At 41.3% G+C, this 19811-nt stretch overlaps 1 protein-coding gene across 2 annotated transcripts in view; it reads right to left on the reverse strand.

Moving 5' to 3' along the window:
- Positions 1–3446: 3446 nt before the first annotated feature.
- LOC138765013 (alpha-1,3-mannosyl-glycoprotein 4-beta-N-acetylglucosaminyltransferase C-like) overlaps positions 3447–19811 on the reverse strand; it is a 50905-nt gene continuing 34540 nt past the window's right edge. For both annotated transcript variants that reach the window (XM_069941625.1, XM_069941626.1), the window contains exons 2-4: positions 12616–12768; positions 9955–10105; positions 3447–7431 (exon numbers count right to left, since the gene is read on the reverse strand). In XM_069941625.1, the coding sequence (XP_069797726.1) occupies positions 6278–7431; positions 9955–10105; positions 12616–12714 (1404 nt within the window). In that variant the 5' untranslated portion in view covers positions 12715–12768 and the 3' untranslated portion in view covers positions 3447–6277. The remainder of the gene's footprint in view (positions 7432–9954; positions 10106–12615; positions 12769–19811) is intronic.

The following is a 19811-nucleotide window of genomic DNA, read 5'->3' on the forward strand; positions in this document are numbered from 1 at the left end:
TTCACCAGGCTTTGGTGCTTGAAAGGTAAATGGTTATCGCTCAGGAAGGTTCTTGTCAGTTTTCAGAGAGAGATTTGTTGCTTGTTGAACACCCACAACTGACTCCTTTAGATCAGCCACTTCAGTGTCTTGCCGAAGAAATTTCCCCCAACAGAGTTTTCCAGATGATAACCTCTTTCTTTCAGGTCTTGTGAAATGCCTTACTAAATTCCATATATACCAGATATACTGGCGTACCTTCATTTATTTCTTTTTTTTAAACCTCAAATTCCACAGATGCACCTCCCTCTGAGAAAGAAATTTTTCCTCATCTAAGTCCTAAAAAACTTCCCCCTTAAACTATGACCCCTGGTTCTGGTTTTTCCCAGCATTGGAAACAACCTATCTGCATCTAGTCTGTCTAAACCCTTAAGAATTTTATATGTTTCTATAAGATCCCCCCTCAATCTTCGAAATTCCAGAGAATACAAGCCTAGTCTATCCTACCTTTCTTCATATCCAAATCCTTCCATCCCTGGTATTAGTCTAGTGAATCTTCTCTGCACGTCCTCCATGGCGAGGATGTCCTTCATCAGATGAGACCAAAACTGCACACAGTACTCCTAAATCTGATGCATGCTTCCTTCTTCCCCTTAACCAGCTGCCTCACCTGTTTTGTCAACCATGATTCCCTTATCCTACCATCTTTCACTGTCTCAGTGAGACAAACTGATCCAGAATCCATGCGCAAATGTCCCCTAAAAATCCTCCACATTTCTTCTATGCTTTTCCCTTGAGAAAATCTGTTCCCAATTTACTCTCACAAGTTCCTGCCTGAATGAATTGTAATTAGCCCTTCCCCAATTAAACATGTTACCATTTTGCCTGCTCCTATACATGTCCTTGCTATGCTAAAGATCAGGGAGTTGTGGTCACTTTCTCTGAAATGCTTGTCCACCGAGAGGTCTGTCACAAGATCAGGTTAGACTCAGTTCTAAATCCAGTATGGCCTCTCCTCTTACTGGCTTGTTCACATTCTGCGTCAGTATCTTATAGATTGAACTTTGAATAAATGGGAAGGGGGGGGGAGAGGGAGGGAGGGAAGGGAGGGGGGAAAAAGGGGAGAAAATGACACTATATATTCAAGAGAAAAATGTCTGTATGCATTTTGGTCAGTATGGTTTATAGTGTGAAAAAACAAATTAAAAAAAAAAAAGAATCCTTCTTTGACACACCTAACAAATTCTGCCCCTTTAAAAACATCTAAACCCTGGTACCCCAGTGATCGTTGGGGTATCAGAAGTGGAGAGGGTGAGCTGGGAATTACTATTTCAGAGGTACTTTCGTGGACCCAAAACATGAGTGTCATCACAAAGAAAGCACATCAGCACCTCTACTTTCTCAGGAGTTTGCAGAAGTTTGGTATGACATTGAAAATCTTGGCAAACTTCTACAGGTGTGTAGTGGAAATTGTGCTGACCTGCTACATCATGCCCTGGTATTAAGGCACCAAGACCTCTGTGTGGGAGAACCCTGCAAATGGTAGTGGGCCTCCCAGGCAAAACTCTCCCCACTATCGAGAAAATCTACATGGAATGTTGCCATTGGAGAGCAGCAGCAATTATCAAGGATCCACCCAGGACATGCTCTGTTCTCCGAACTGCCATTAGGAAGGTCCTAAGACTCGTACCACAGGTTCAGGAACAGCTGTTATCCCCTCCACCATCAGACTCCTCAACAACAAACTCAATCAGAGACTCATTATTGTTGAATATTTATTTTCTGTATTGCTGTTTGCTTGCACTTCCTTCTTTGTTCACATTTCTCTCTTTTGTACATAATTTTTTAAGTACACTATTTTTGCATTACTGATAAGTAGAAAGTTTGCCTGGCCTGCAGGAAAAGGAATCTCAGGATTATATGTAATATGTATATACTCTGACAATAAATCTGTGACTTTAGCTGCCTGAAGTGAAATTCTTAAATGGGCATGAGAAATTGCATTCTGTATGCTATAATGTACCAACAAGCCATCCATTTCCTGATGCAATAATTTAGTGTTTTCCATGAGTAGTGAGATAACTGATTATGGCAATGTTGAGGCTACAGCCCTTGGGTTAATAGCCCTCATGATCTTTAAGATGAAGGAGAGGCTACTACATGACACATCTTTGTGATAAATTACGCGTCATGATTCCATAGAGATTAAAGACACAAATATTGGAATCAAGATGGTGTTGAAACTGCTCTGAAATGTTAGTTACATTCCTTTACTTCCTATAAATCAGTGGTTCTCAACCTTTTTCTTTCCACTCACATACCACTTTAAGTATTCCCTATGCCATTGATGGTCTGTAATTACTAAGAGATTGCTTAAGGTTAGGGTGGGTGGAAAGAAAAAGTTGGAAAACCACTGTTCTAATCGTACTTAATTGACTCCTTATGTGCACGGTTTCATAACTCCAAAGGAAATAGGCCAATGACAATTTTTCTCAAGAAAAATATTTCAGTAACAATTGGGTCTAGAGCCGTGATTCTTAACCTTCCCTTCCCACTCACATATCACCTTAAGCCATCCCTTACAAATCACAGAGCACCAATGGCATAGGGATTACTTAAAGTGGCATGCAAGTGGAAAGAAAAATGTTGAGAACCACTGCTCCAAATGTTGCGTGATCTGCTGAGGTTATCCAGGACTTTTGTGTATTGCAAATATTGGAATCAAATGGAAGCCTGAGGTAGTTGCTGGCCTGAAGATATGACTTAATTTAAGAAGGTGACCATTTCCCACCACTAAGAACGAGGGCATTACTTTAATAAAAGCCATTGTGTATTTTCTTGACCTTCGGTCAATATCATTTTTTTTAAATGTATCTGATTGTAAAATGTCAAAGTAATGATTTAAAAAAATGGTTCAACCAAATGGTCCTCAGCCAAAATGAAGCGACACAGAACAAATGTTCCTGGTACCTTCAACACCCCAAGGCACAGCAGAAGGGGCAGGAAACTGGGGGTAAGGAAGGAATGCAGTAATTAGGTTACAATTTCAATCACTGCAGACTCACTTATGTTCTCAAAATTCATCTTTGGAGCATAGACCTAAATGTGCTGTTCTCAGGAAAAAACTTTCAGAATTAAGACTATAACACCTGTTGCTGGATTGAAATACTGTCAGTGCTACCCATGTAGGATGAATTTCTAGGCCAATAAATCCAATCTATAAAATTTAATGAACCAACCTTTTTCTTCCCACTTCTCACCCACCTTCAAAGCTGGAAATACTTTGGTGACATTTTTGTTGAATACCTGTTAACTACAGACCTGCAATAATGGGAGTAATGATAAGGGGATTGCAGCACGAGTACAGGGCAAACTTTAGTCAGATAGGCCAAGGATTTACATGGAAGAAACTCTTCACAATCTATTCCAAATAGGATTCCCAAAATGGATGCAAAAATCCAAAAGCATTAAAATAGAAATTTGTTTTATTCAGTAATGTAAATCAATTGATTTTAATGAAATTTAATTACAACAAGTTCAGTTTTTTTTAAAATTAGACATACAGCACAGTAACAGGCCCTTCTGGCCCATGAGCCCGTGCTGCCCAATTAACATAAACCCCTGCACGTTTTGGGGAGGAAAATGGAGCACCTGGAGGAATCCCATGCAGACACAGGGAGAATGTACAAACTCCTAGCAGACAGCGCCAGATTCGAACCTCCATCGCTGTAATAGCGTGGTGCTAACCACTACATCGAACGTGCCGCTCCGATTAACACAATATCTATCAGACTCCAAGTCCAGGAAAGTTCATGCTACAGACATCCACCTAATCCATGACTATTGGATTGCTCTACAGCATGGCATTGAAGGCCAAATGGTCAATGCTGCCAAACCTCGAAGCTAATCTCTTTGTAAAATCACCCGAGGTTTCTGATCATTCAAAACACATGGCCTACGTGCACATGATTTCAATCCCAAAGAAAACTCATTAGATTTGCTAATACTCATGATTGCCATCATTAAAGAGCTGAGCAAGACCACTCTAAGATGACCACCAGCTGCACTCAACTTGTAGGCTGCCAGCATAAAGCACAGATGGAGGTCTTCATCATAATGTTGCCTAGAATCGAGAGTCATCGATATGAGAGATTGGAAAGGCTGAGCTAATTAATTCTTACTGGTCAAGTTGTGACCTTATACAGGTTTACAAAATTATTTGGGGCATGGATTGGATAGATGTTCAGAATTTCTTTTTCCCACAGGGTAGAGGGATCACAGGCTTAAGGCAAGAGTTGAAAAATTTAAAGATCTGAGTGCTAGCTTTTATTTTGTACAGAGACTTGCGATAATCTGAAACAAGCTGTCAAATGAGGTAGTAGAAGCAGATACAGTTACAAAATTTCAAAGGCATTTGGACAGGTATTTAGATGGCAAAGGTATACAGGACAGTGAGCCAAGTGAAGGCATATGGGAAAGGTGGACTGGAAAAGCCCGTTTCTGTGCTCTAGGATTATACATGACAACCTGACACAAGAATAACTAAACAAAGGCATACCATAGTTGACCGAATTTGTCTTCAACCACTTCAGCAGTCAGACGGTACACAATCATGGAGCATCAACGATTCGTAACAACTAATTGCAGCCATTTCATCTATAAAAGATTTGCATGTGACACAAGGAAAATCCATTACAAGCAGCGAAAAGCTCAGAAAAGGTCCATTTAAAGTGATCCATTTTACTTGAACGACACAGTCAATTTTTAAGCCATCATTTCCATTGTCACGATCGAACGCTGGATAATTTGATCTCAGATGTTGAACACCTCCTTGCTGACGCTTACAAGCTATACATTTTTGACATATTTACATGTATCTGGCAAAGGCCATTGATCCCCTCCCTAAAGGGAAGACAAAGCTCACCTGGGATCATTTGATGAGAAATTATAAAATCATTTTGAAAGAACAAATTATCTTAAATTTTCCCTCCATTAGCCCACTATTGATCTTCTATATCTTTTGACTCAGATACTAAGTTGGAGACATACATTCTCGTCTAGGTAACAAAAGTGCCAGGTCACTCAATTTGCCTTGTGATGCCCTTCCCTTATATTGTCAGAATGTCCAAATCTTCAATTTTGGGGATGCCTCCAGAGTTTTTTAAACTCCTGACGGTCTTATCGCTAAAGGTAGGCCTGGTGATTGAATATTTGTTCGATCTGGACATGACAGTTCCTATTCTTGCTCAAGTACTAGGATTTTTATTGTATAATATTTCCATTTCTATGCAAGATTTTCATTGTGCTTATTGATATCTTATTATTGGAATAAGTGATTGAATATCCACAGGACTTTGGGGATAGTTTTGTATGATTTTCATGTGAGCTTTCAAATTTAATTATGATGCTCCCTGGCACTACCTGCCAGATCAGGATCACCTCTTCTCACTACCCATCTTATTATTCCAAGAATAAAAAAAGAGATGGGTTGTGGGGGGTGGGGAAAGATGTGATATGCCTGCTATGACGCTTAAACCATCAACCGGATATCAGAATTCTGGAATGACATCCTAAACAGAATACAACATTTTACACAATTTTTCAAAATAGCGACCAATTGTGCTTAATCATGTAATGAGAATTAAGCAACGGACTTGCTTTGTTGGCCAGCTTCCAGACAACCTGCCATTCACCAGTCAATATCGTGTTGTCCATTGGAACATCGTTAATAGTACAGCAAAACCCCTGGTATCCGGCACCTATGGGGATTGGGAGAAGCTGGGTAAGTGAATTTGCCATTTGCTTGAGATTGCATGTTGCGTGGATTGGCACACAGACTCCCAGGGAGCACCAATTTTAAATTTTCATATTTTTTTTAACCTATTTATTTATAGCCTTTTTTTTTGCTGCTTACTTGATGTTTTTGGGTGCTTGAATCCCAGGTAATGAAGATTTTACTGTATATTGAAAGATTTTATCCACCTCAAAAAAAAGTGCTACATCACTAATTATTCTGCTCTTTTCAACATTACTGAGGTAATGTAATGTGCTTTCCTTGAACAGAGAGAAGAGGAAGAGGTTCTAAATCTGTACAGGGGTGAGGCAGGGGAAGATGGAGGTGAGATTAAGGAAGTTGACTGTGGGATTGTTCACCCAAGCAAGGTGCCATAGTTCACTGATCAGGTTCGCTCATCAAATAAAATTGACAGTTTTATGAAATAGAACAAAATCCCAATATAGGTAATTGAGAAGAAGGTGGCAGATAACAATAGAAGGGTATAATTAATGTATTTTATCATTACAGGCTGGCTTGCTTTCCCCAAATACTAATGCTGCGAATAATTAGCCAGTCATTTTGGTTGTCAGTTACGAATATTCGTACACATTCTACACTGAAGGTAATAATAGTTCCTATATCTTTTTGATCAAACTGTCCATTTTGGAATACTTTTAGTTTGACATATTCTGAGCAATCTTTTCCTTTTTGTGTCAATTTTGTTTCCTTTCCAACTTCAACGATCCCAGAATGAAGAATATCACCATGCCTGTCATCTGAGCCAGTGACTATATGGATTCTGGTCACGTTCATCGGCTTCACAAACACAATTGTGAAAATATCTCCGGTGGAGGGCGATTTTCCCCAGAAGTACTCATCACTATTACTGTAGGCTTTGCTGGGGTCATAGTTTTCAAACACTTTGAGACTTGTGTAGATTGTTGCTGGAGGGTTGTCAGGAACGTCAAAGAAATCTTCTTCAAAATCATCATCCTTCAACCTATTTTCTGATCCCCTGAAAGATGAATAATACCCAATGTGTTGAAACAGGGAAGGCTTAAAGCGAATGACGTCTTTTTGTGTGAGAAGGCCTCGGAAATGACTAAGCAACCAGTCACATGGCATCTCTTGATAAAACATCAGTAGAAAGTGGGCCAGCCTTGGAAGATCAGTTGAGTGGTAAAGTTTACCAATATACCCCAGCTTAGAAAATTCCAACGTTACCCAATAGGAGCCCTCTTTTGAGGCAAGGACTTTCTTAATTGCAGTTAGGAAAGAGTGCGAACAATGAACATCATCTTCCAACATTATGTAATATTCCGATAAATTAGCACAAAAGTTGAGCAGGAAAGCATAGTCCACATTTTGTTTTGACCTGAAAGTCACACGATCAGCTGGGTCATTATAATTTCTTTTCAGCCCTTTAAGAGGTGGATAGTATGATTCTGGGGCGTGAATAATGATCAAGTGACCTGAAATTATATGGTGGGCAAATTTTGTGGCGATCTCCTCAACCACTTGCATGTTCCACACCATGTCAAAGTCTGCCAAGTGAACGACCACAACCATCTCAGTGAGCTCTTCATTAGTAGACTGCTTGAATATGGACTTAAGTGTCTCAAGAAGGTAATTTCCTCGCTTTCGTTTCACGGAAGACAATCCCACTGTGATGTATTCTGTTAAAAATGCAGAAATAAAGCCAGGTTTGTACAATTGTGAAATTGTCACTCCAACAGAATCAATTTTATTTAATATGATGAAATCAAATGTTGTTTTATGCAGTAAATATTGTGCAACATCCAAATTATGGGGTGGGCTGATTTGGAAGTTTGTGGCTCACACACACAAAAATCAGTGGTCCATAAGGCAAAGGAACAGATTAGGGTATTCAACCCATCAAGTCCACCCACCCTGCCATTTCATCAGAATTGATTTACTATCCTTTTCAACCCTATTCTTCTGCCTTCTCCCGGAACCCATGGTTCTCTTCCGAATACTATTCACCTCTGTCTTAAATGCACCCAATGACTTGGCCTCCAGAGCAATGAATTCCATAAATTCATCAGCCTTTGAGTAAAGAAATTCCTCCTCATCTCTGTTCTAAAAGAGCATTGCATTCTGAAGCGATGCCCTCTGGTCCCAGACTCCCCCACCAAAGGAAACAACCGTTGCACATCCACTCTGGAGTTGGAGATACTGAAGTTGGTTGTGAAAGGATACAGCAGGATACAAGTAAAAACACAATGGTGGAGAAACTCAGCAGGTCAAGCCCGAAACATTGGTTCTGTATCTTTATCTTTGCTATATGAAGTATACCGTTTTATCTGCAGAGTTCTTCCAGCATTGTATTTTTGCTTCAATCACTGTGTCTGCAGACTTGCATGTTTTACTCCTACTTACAAAAGGATACAGATCAGATGGAGGTATGGGCAGAGAAATGGCAAATAGAGTTTACAGCTACTACTTTATGCACTTTGAGAAGCCATATACAAGAGGAAAATATACAGTAAATTGTAAGACTATTTTCATCACTGACAAACCGAGGTATTTCAGGGCATGTCCATAGCTCCTTGAAAGTGGCAACACAGAGATAAAATAGTAAAAAGAGCACAACATGCTTGCTGACATCATTTGAGGCTTTAGGTATAAAAGGTGGGAAGCCATGCTGCAAACTGTATAGAACTTTGTTGAGGCTACACTTGGAATACAATGTGCAGTCTGGTCTCTGGATTACAGGAAGGATGTGGAGGTTTCAGAAAGGGTGCAGAAGAGCTTCTCTGGGATTAGAGGGCAGTAACTATAAAGGAAAGGTTAGGCAGACTTGGATTGTTTCCCCTGGAGTGTTAGAGGCTGAGGGGAGGACTGCTAGAAGTTTACAACATTATGAGAAGCATAGAATAGAATTTTTTTCCCTCGGGTGGAAATGTTAAATTCTAGGTGGGACAGAGAATGTTTAAGATATGTACAAGACAATTTTTTCTTTTACACACATAGAGTGTCTGGAACACACTACCAGAAGTGTGGTGATAGATGTGGATATGATATTGATGTTTAAGAGGCATTTAAACAGAACGTGAATATACAGGGAATGCCGGAATACAATTATGTACAGGGAGATGGGACTAGTTTAATTTGACAACATGATTGGCACAGACATCGAGGGTCAAAGGGCCTGTTCGTGTGCTGTACCATTCAATGTTCTATACTCTAGAGTTTGGATAATTTGTTGTGTGGTGCTCAATTTCACTTTGAACTATTTTCTTCCCAGAGCCTGAATAATATCTTGGGGAAACAGTTATCAGGGTGTGCACCAATAGAATAATCCCTTTACTGGATAAGGGAGTAAAATCAAACAGTAAAGGAACAAATGTTAGTTATACAGCACAGAAACAGGTCTTCCAGTCCAAATTGTTCATGTTGCCAAAATGTTTACTTAATAAAACTAAGCCAAGAGATCGCTACTGTCTCAATCAGTTGATTATCTGGGAGAAAGATGTCTGGTTCACACTGGATTGAATGGGGTATTGGTGCCTCAGGGGTGAGCTATGGAGAGGTGTGAAGTTTTCCTTTTAACTGAACCCACCTAAAGACAGTCCCAGCCACCCAACATGGGATCTATTAAGGCAGGTCTCCTTTAAAACTCATGGAACCTGGTTCCATATGAATGATAGGACTGCCCACAGGCAGCATATGGATGAAGCATCCTCCAGACATTTGTGGATGTCATGGAAAACTACCTCACATGCTGTGTGTGCAATTGTGCATTTTACATGATATGCATGGGATATCAGAAAGATAGGTTCTCAGCTTTGAAATCCATACAATAAGTCCTTGGTTTCTATTAGTAATTGTTTCCCTTCAAAATTTAATAGAATGGTGCAATAGAATTTCTAGCTCCAGGTGGTTCAACTATCATTTGGCTCTGGAATAATTTCTTCAGCTAATAGCAGTGTCTCAAATGGAAATAAAACTGTTGGAAGATCTTCTGTGGTAATACTGGAATCTTTTCTTTGGATGAAAGGAACGTTATTTTCCCTAATACAATAGAAAAGAAGATTAAAAAATACCCAACTTTACATGCTAGACAAAAGTTCCAACTTTAGATTTGAGATAAAGTGGCACTAATTTTTCTGTTCAATGCAAACCTTCTATTTTTATAGTTAATTCATGACAAATTTTAAAAATATATTTTCTCTTACTCTTTTTTAACATAGGGTACCCTGCCAAATATTGATAGGTGATGTTAATGGGTGAAGAATAATTTATCAGCTCTCTGAAGTTCTGCACATTCCTCTCAGAGTACAACTGCTGCACAGCTATTTCCCTGGCCAATCGTCTTTCTTCTTCTTCCTGAAAGACAACAAGAAATTGGAGTAGGAAATTAAGACAATTAACAATGGGCTTGATGCATAATCAATAACCACAAGGAGACATGAAGTGAGTGATTAATTGCTTTCATAACCTGAAATGACAGGCATGGCTTCACATACTGCTGGCCCGGTTCCAAGGCTGGTATGAAGGAGGGAGCCTAGGGTGACTCAGCCTTTATTGGGGAATCTTATGGGGAGGAGTTACAGGGTCGGAGGCGGGCATGCAATGCCGTGTTTCACTACGGGGCTCAAGCCTGAACTAAACGTTGGTTATGTATCTTTATCTTTGCTATATAAAGGACACTGACCTGCTGAGCTTCTCCAGCCTTGTCTTTTACTTCATGACAATTATGAATACTTGCTTTATAAATCACATGACCAACTTTAGCATTACACATGTGAACCATTGAATTTTATTTTGCTACAGGAATGATGACTGCGCCTCATGTCCAAAGTTAGCAACATATGCTGAAAGGCCTTAGAAACTTTTTCATCTTTTCAGGCTGTCATGCTCCCTCAGCCAGAGCAAATTATAGATGTAGAATATTACATTAAATTTTTGTCCAGTGCTTCTGCTACAACAACAAAACACTGAATGTTCATCTGTCTGCAGGCCTGTTTTAGTTTTTACCACTGATTTAGAAATAGCAATAGCACTTAGGGCTACACAAAGGTGAAGCAAGCAAAGCTGCTACTTCACTGCTCCAGTGACTGGGATTTAGATCTGACCTCAGGTGCTCCCTGTGTGCAATTGAAAGCAAAATGCCTCAGGATATGTCTGTGGAATTATTATAACTAGACGGGCCGAAGGGCCTACTCCAGCTCCTATTGTCTATTGTCTATTGGTCAGTCTTTCTGAAACCATTTTCGGATGATGTTTTATGAAGGACAAGATATTAACAGGCCCACTTGTCTAAATACACTGGACAATGAAGATTTTGCTACCTGAACTCTTTTGAGTGAATTTATGGATCATTAAAATCAGCTTAAAATTTTCCTATCACGTACCGTTTTGAAATACAACCTATTTTTGTGATTTCTTGTCATATTTTAAATCTTACTAGTATATTGCCCACAAAACAAGCTGGTTTGGTCAGTCCAAGCATGCACTCAGGGCAAGTGCTATGCTATGCAAGTGTTGTCCTAGGCCTAGACATGCTTGGAAGGCATTTAAAGATGTTGCTGAGAATTTTCTTGGCAACTACAGAACACTAAACTACATCCAGCTGATTGACGGTAGGCTTCAAGCCGACTAAACCATGAAGTGCAGCATGTCATGGAAAATAAATTTCCTGCATTTGCCCTTGGACTTCTACCTGCTCGTCTTGGTGCAGTCAGTGACGAACGTGGTGAAAGGTTTCAACAGGACATTGCCACCGTGGAAAAGCCGTATCAGGGTCATTAGAATGCAACAATGCTGGCCGGCTATTGTTGAACACTGACACGAAAGTAATGAGAATTAAAATTTGTTGTCGTGAACGTGTAATGCAGTGGCATCACGGAGCAAACAATTATATAAACCACCTGACAAAATAAATGAAAATAGTGCAAGATTAAGTCAAAGTAAGGCAGTGTCTGTGGTTCATTGTTCATTCAGGAATCTGATAGCAGAGTGGAAGGAGCTTCCCTGTGTCACTGATGCTGAGTACAATAGAAAATCAGCGCAAAATATTTTTAGGACAGTAGAATGATCGCAAGGTGTCAGCATCATTATGCAATTAAACATGCTAAATTCAATAAAAGTTAATTTAAAGTTTCTCCAACTTCCTACATGATAGAGTAAATCTGAAATAATCTTCAAGTTCAGCCTGACACCTATCATTGTCCCCAATTTCTTTTCAGGAAGCAAACGTTCTGAAAACATTTGTGGTCCAGTGACATCAGCAGAATGTTCAAGAGTGCTGAGATATTATTTCGAGAGAGGATTTTAGAGCTCAGGAACCTCAGTATAATTGAATGGAAATTTGGGCCCAACATCAGTTTAGCTTTAGGTGAATTAACTATCTCTCTTTTACTATTGAGAAGGCAATCAGACTGGGCTCTTCTCGTTTATTCTTTCAAATAATGACCTCGGCTAGGCCATACAAACTGGCAGGAAGATTTCTTAGGTTTTATGTCACTAAAATGAGAGGCCAACCTGGACATGTGGCACATTACAGGGAAACTATGCGAGAATTAACAAACTCTTAGTACCACTGAAATCGAAAACAGAAAATGCTTAAAAGACTCTGGAATTATAGAGGAAAAGCAGAGTTAACCATCTGGGTTGATGACTTTTCATCCGAACTCCCAATCCCATATATATTTAAAAGCAGGGTTGATGCAACAAATCCTAAAGAAGGGTTCTAACGTGAAACCAAGCACTGATGCTGCTTGACCCACTGTGTTCTTCCAGTGGATTGTTTTTAAACTCAACCACACTCTACATGACTGGCAAGACTTTCAAAACCAGTGTGGGCTGGGCACCAGCGTACAACTCAAAATACTTACCAGTGCACTTTCTTCCTCATCCTTTATATAAAGATACACGAGGAGGCAGAGCAGGAAGAAACCAAGAGTAGTTACTGATCGCTTCCAGTAGCATCTCATTGCAGCAGGACTTTTCCAAGTTGATCATGAGACAGGGTTGTTTACAGCACTGCTCTGAAAAACACATAGAAAAGATTGACAGGGATGTTACCAGGATTGGAGGGCTTGCGTGACAAAGAGAGGGTGGATAGATTGGGATAGGTTTCCCTCGAGTGCAGGAAACCGACATATAGAGGGATATAGATAAGGTGAATAGTCACAGGCTCCTTCTCAGTGTATGGGAGTCCAAAACCAGGGGGAATCAGTTTAAAGTAGAGAGGAAAGACTTAATGAGACCCAAGGGGAAATCTTTTCCACACAGACGGTGGTGAATATATGGAAGTTATAGAGGGGGGCATTTAGATGAGCTCTTGGGACAGGAAAGGTTTGGACGGATACAAGCCAAATGAAGGGAAATGGGATTAGTTTGGATGGACAGCCTGGTCAACATGATGAGTTGGGCCAAAAAGCCTGTTTCCAGGCCATGTAGATCAATGACCCCATGCCTTATGATTTTAAAATGGAGTCTTCACAGCAACAAGTCAAGTCTGCATCATTTTTAACAGAAACAATCAATGGAGAAGAGATGGAGGAAGTTTAAGAGGTTTCACTCAAATGAGCACACATTTAAATAACTAGTGGATAAATAATACTGCAATGAAAAGCAACAAACTAGATGAGAAGCCAGGGTGAGAACATCCAAAGAACCTTCCTCGTACTGGAGTTTCAGGATGCTCTCTTAACACTGTTGTTATCCGCCACATTCTTTAATCCTAATATACCGCCAACTGTCCTTCATTTGTCTACCTCACCTATGTTTGGTTCTTGAGGCACAAGAATGGGAGCTGAATTTCCATCTACACTGTCAGCTGCAAAAAAGAACAACCTAGAAAAGCAGCAATAACTAGAAATACACGGAGAGATCCATTTCTTACAAAATGACTTTTGGGAGATAAACACACCAGGCCAGACAGTCTACTGTTAGAAAACTATTTTCATTTCATACTATTCTCACCAAAGAAACAAGCTGCCCTTTATATCATGGATTTTTATTTTAAATCAGTAAAGTGTTTGCACTTTTATTTTTCCTTCTGTATTAATTAAAAGGCAATGTTGCCAATTTGGCCTCGTTTATGGGTAAAAATTCTAATATGTCTCTAAGTATTGCTAAAGGTTTGCAGACTGATTAGTTTCTGACCATATTATAAACTGAAGCAGAATCCCTTGTAGACCTATTTAATCAAGTGTGTTCGACATAAATTTCTATTCTATTCCAGGACAGATGATTGATAGTACAATCGATAGTTCTCTGCCATGTACCTCCAGAGACTGATATCCCTGAGGTATTCAAAGCACTTGTCACCAACCTAAAGAAAAAAAATAGCTAAATCATTCAATCTTCTTCAGTCAGGCGATTGGTAACAGGAGCATTACGTACCTTCCTGTATTTAAACAGATGAATCTTACAAACCATCTTCCTTCCAATGCAATGTCCATAGAGTATTCATCTCCACATAATCAGCACACAATTTGACTCTAATCCTGTGCTAGTCATTTTTCTTGTCCCAATTAATATGTCAACGTATGTCTAGAGCACAATAACTCAAACACCTCCAGTTTAATTACATCAGGATCTGTACCAGATTCAGAACAAGTAGTGTCCGAGAGCTGTTTCCAAGCTTTAAAAACTTTTAAATATAGCAACACTTTCCTAACAGTGGAGTTTATTTCACCAGTTAAGAATTAGACCAGAATTTATTGAGAGTGGGTGAAGGATTGAGGCCATTGTCTGCATGGGATGGGATTAAGTTTCTTTTCACATCAAAAGCCAAAACTCCCAGCAGTAGAACAACTGCAACTAAAGCAGGATTTTATTGCATTTCAGATGCAAAATATGTGACAGACTCACCAGCCTCCAAGACAATAATACGAAAATGGTTGTCTGTGTTTGAATGGACTAAACTTTTGATTGGAAACAAGTATCGCTTCCAAATTTTCATTGCCCTCTGAACATGCACATTTTACATAAAATAAGGCACCTAAAGTAACTTAATCACCAGTGAGATCTTAAGGAGGTAATCCATTGCCTGAGATAGAATTCAATAAGATGAAGATTCTAGATACTAAAGCAGTCGCAGTGTTGAAAGAAGGCTACATGATTTGTGATGTTCCTCAGCAAGGGAACATAAAATGTTCTACTCCATTTTATGAAGCAGTGAGGAAGACTTGAGGACATCCATTCTTCAAGCAGTGCCATCAATTTGGATGGCATGTTTAGCGCAACGTTGTTACAGCGCCAGCGACACGGGTTTGAATCACACGCTGTCTGCATGTTCTCCCCGTGTCTGCTTTCGATTTCTCCTGGTGCTCCCACCCTTCAAAACGCATGGGGGTTGTAGGTTAAGTGAGCGGCATGGATTCATGAGTCGGAAGGGCCTGTTACCATGATGTATGCTTACATTAAAATTTTTTAAAAATTATACCACAGCATCGAACCTATTGTTTGCAGAACTCTGTGTAGATTAGTTGCTGCCTTGAATCATTACTATCTCAGAAATGCATAATTGGCAGTAAAAGATTCCACTGATTCTTTTAATGTTTTATGACCACACAACCAGGTGTCAGGGAAAAGTTGGATTAATGTTTATGCAGCTCCTTTAGTATTCAGTGGAAAATGGGAGAAATACACAAGAACATAGTGGAAGATCACCAGGTCCCTAAAGCTTGCCCACTCTTCAGAATGATCATGGGTGATTGATCCCAGACCCTAAATCACCTTCGGTGCCAGTTCCCTCAATTCCCTGATCTTTCAGAAATGTAGTTGGCTCCACCTTAAGTGTTCCCAATGATTCACAAATTTTTGAGGTAGAGAATTTCAGATGTACTACCCACTGCGTAAAGAATTCCTTTCCACATGTTTTAAATGACCAACCACTGATCATTTAACTACATCCATTCATATGAGACTGTCCCCCTACTGAAAACATCTCAAGATCTACCCTGTCATGCACAGACAGGATCATCGATGGTTCATTCTTCTAAATTCCAGAGAATAGAAACCCAAACCATCCAGCCTCTCTCAATAGGACAACCATCTCACCCTTGCAATGACTTCAATGCTACTATGTTCTTTTTTTTGGGGTAAGTGATTAATGTATTGTTCTACACACATGTTCTTTGGCTTGGCTTCGTGGACGAAGATTTATGGAGGGGTAATGTCCACGTCAGCTGCAGGCTCGTTTGTGGCTGACAAGTCCGATGAGGGACAGGCAAACACGGTTGCAGCAGTTGCAAGGGAAAATTGGTTGGTTGGGGTTGGGTGTTGGGTTTTTCCTCCTTTGTCTTTTGTCAGTGAGGTGGGCTCTGTGGTCTTCTTCAAAGGAGGTTGCTGCCCGCCGAACTGTGAGGTGCCAAAATGCACGGTTTGAGGCAATATCAGCCCACTGGCAGTGGTCAATGTGGCAGGCACCAAGAGATTTCTTTAGGCAGTCCTTGTACCTCTTCTTTGGTGCACCTCTGTCTCGGTGGCCAGTAGAGAGCTCGCCATATAACACAATCTTGGGAAGGCGATGGTCCTCCATTCTGGAGATGTGACCTACCCAGCACAGTTGGATCTTCAGCAGCGTGGATTCGATGCTGTCAGCCTCTGCCATCTCGAGTACTTCCATGTTGGTGATGAAGTCGCTCCAATGAATGTTGAGGATGGAGTGGAGACAACGCTGGTGGAAGTGTTCTAGGAACCGTAGGTGATGCTGGTAGAGGACCCATGATTCGGAGCCGAACAGGAGTGTGGGTATGACAACGGCTCTGTATACACTAATCTTTGTGAGGTTTTTCAGTTGGTTGTTTTTCCAGACTCTGTGTAGTCTTCCAAAGGCGCTATTTGCCTTGGTGAGTCTGTTGTCTATCTCGTTGTCGATCCTTGCATCCGATGAAATGATGCAGCCGAGATAGGTAAACTAGTTGACTGTTTTGAGTTTTGTGTTCCCAATGGAGATGTGGGGAGGCTGGTAGTCCTGGTGGGGAGCTGGCTGATGGAGGACCTCAGTTTTCTTCAGGCTGACTTCCAGGCCAAACATTTTGGCAGTTTCCGCAAAACAGGACGTCAAGCGCTGAAGAGCTGGCTCTGAATGGGCAACTAAAGCGGCATCGCCTGCAAAGAGTAGTTCACGGACAAGTTGCTCTTGTGTCTTGGTGTGAACTTACAGGCGCCTCAGATTGAAGAGACTGCCATCCGTGTGGTACCGGATGTAAACAGCGTCTTCATTGTTGAGGTCTTTCATGGCTTGTTTCAGCATCATGCTGAAGAAGATTGAAGAGAGGGTTGGTGCGAGAACGCAGCCTTGCTTCACGCCATTGTTAATGGAGAAGGGTTCAGAGAGCTCATTGCTGTATCTGACCCGACCTTGTTGGTTTTTGTGCAGTTGGATAACCATGTTGAGGAACTTTGGGGGGCATCCTTGGCGCTCTAGTATTTGCCAAAGCCCTTTCTTACTCACGGTGTCGAAGGCTTTGGTGAGGTCAACAAAGGTGATGTAGAGTCCTTTGTTCTCTGCACTTTTCTTGGAGCTGTCTGAGGGCAAAGACCATGTCAGTAGTTCCTCTGTTTGCGCGAAGGCCACACTGTGATTCTGGGAGAACATTTTTGGCGACACTAGGTATTATTCTATTTAGGAGAATCCTAGCGAAGATTTTGCCTGCAATGGAGCGTGATTCCCCTGTAGTTTGAGTAGTCTGATTTCTCACCTTTGTTTTTGTACAGGGTGATGATGATGGCATCACGAAGGTCCTGAGGCAGCTTTCCTTGGTCCCAGCAGAGCTTGAAAAACTCATGCAGTTTGGCATGCAGAGTTTTGCCGCCAGCCTTCCAGACCTCTGGGGGGGGATTCCATCCATACCTGATGCTTTGCCACTTTTCAGTTGTTCAATTGCCTTATATGTCTCTTCCCGGGTGAGGTCCTCATCCAGCTCTAGCCTTAAGGGCTGTTGAGGAGGGAGATGGAGCAGGGTGGATTCTTGGACTGAGCAGTTGGCACTGAAAAGAGATTGGAAGTGTTCTGACCATCGATTGAGGATAGAGATCTTGTCGCTGAGGAGGACTTTGCCGTCTGAGCTGCGCAGCAGGCTTTGGACTTGGGGTGAGGGGCCGTACACAGCCTTTTTTTTTTGCAGCCGCCGCTGCCTTCCCTGTGCCCGGACCGGGGCCACCACTTCCTTCTTTCTGCCCGGACCGGGGCCTCCGCCTGCTTCGCTCTGCCGAGGCCGGGGCCACCGCCTCCCCCTCGCTTCTGCCTGGACCGGGGCCTCCGCCTGCCTCATTCTACCGGGGCCGCCACCTCCCCCTCGCTTTTGCCCGGATCGGAGCCGCTGCCGCCTACCTTCTGCTCGGACTGGGGCCAGGGCCGCCGCTGCCTACCCTCTGCCCAGACCGGAGCTGCTGCTCAATGAGGCAGCATAGCTACACACATGTAAAATGTATATAATTGCACCACAATTCTTACGTGCTGCCGCCCAACTGGTACTTTTGGGAAAAAAAAAACAATTTAAATAGCATAAATTAAATTACTGCAGGAAAGAAGAGATAATACATATAAATGTAAGGTAGATAAATAAGTTTTCGCATTTCCAGTTAGTGAGAGAAAAAGAATATGGCCTTTCAATACCAATATGGCTGCCTTTGGATTCTGGTCCAAGCTATTGTCTCTCTTTTCCCTGAGGAGTTCTCATGCTTAGCTGGTTTCTTCCATACTTCTCTCCTACCGACCACATAAAATACATTAAAACTATTTTATAATTTCAGTCTGAGGCCCCCCCTCCTTCAATGTGACAACCATGCCCCACCCCCAGGGGAGCTGGGTGGCCCCTGTTGAGAATGGCTGGTCTGTAGATAGATCTTTTTGTGGTGTTAGAGCAGACCATGATTTGTGTAACAATGGGAGGTTCAAGAGCCTGACCGAGATTGGAAAGAAACTGCTCAAGAACCCAGAGGTGCTGGTCTTCAGACTTCTGTCACCGTTAGACTGTTTGGAAAAGACCCTTTCTCACTAGACTAGTAGAATGTAGCAAATAAACTTAAACTGAATCCTTTCCTCACCTCAAGTCAAATTTATGGCCATCTGATTGTACAAGTTCTCCAGTCCTAAGTGCAAAACATGCAGACACACAACCAGACAAAACACACAGACAGACGAATAATACATATGCAGGACAAGTTTAATCTGTACAAATAAATAAATATTGTTTTGCACATATGAGAAACTCGGATGGTTAATGTGAGCAGTTCCTTTGGTCATTCATTATCACTGCCTATGGGAAGAAGCTGTTCCTCAGCCTGGTGGTGCTGGCTCTGATCCTCTCGTATCTCTTCCCCAATGGGAGCAGGGTGAAAGAGGACCTCAATGATTTTGCACACCCACTTCAGACAACAATCCGGGTAGATCACATCGATGGGGGTGTGGAGGGAGGATCCTGATCTGTGAACCTACAAACAATAATCTAGTATCAAAGTCACCTGTGTACTCTTTTGCAAACAATAATCTGCACAAAGCAGAAAACGTAGAAACACTCAGCGGGCTTGGTTGTATCTGTGCAAAGAGAAACAGAGTGTTTCTTTCTCAGAATTGAGAAATAGTTTAAAGAAATGCTCATGTTAAATTGCACAGAGGATGTGGGTGGGGTGGTTAGGGCAAAAGAAATACATTTTTGCTAGGAAATGCCATGGTGAGAAGATACAGAGAGGTAAAACAAACCAATATGTAAACAGCAGCAGATCTGGATGCTTCTGATACAAACAGAAAAGATAAGCTACCAGAAGTTATTGAATTATATATTGAGACCAAAAGGTCTCAACGTGGGGCTTTGCGCAAAGTGCAGGTCATTTAAGCAGCAGGTTATCATTGCAGCAAACGTGGTCTCACCCTATCTGAGAAATTCCCAATCATTCGAACTCTCTCTGCAAATTAAAATTAACTTGTTTTCTGTCTTTCTCTGTGGTAATAAAGTCTTGCGTCTGGCCTGAAGTATGGTCTTCACAGCTGCTGTTAATTCTCGGAGTGCTACTAGTATTTTCGGTTTTTGTCTTGGATTTTCATGAACTTATTTTCAATTGTTAGTTTTTT

Source organism: Narcine bancroftii, chromosome 5 (assembly GCF_036971445.1).
Source record: "Narcine bancroftii isolate sNarBan1 chromosome 5, sNarBan1.hap1, whole genome shotgun sequence".
NCBI classification, from domain to species: domain Eukaryota; kingdom Metazoa; phylum Chordata; class Chondrichthyes; order Torpediniformes; family Narcinidae; genus Narcine; species Narcine bancroftii.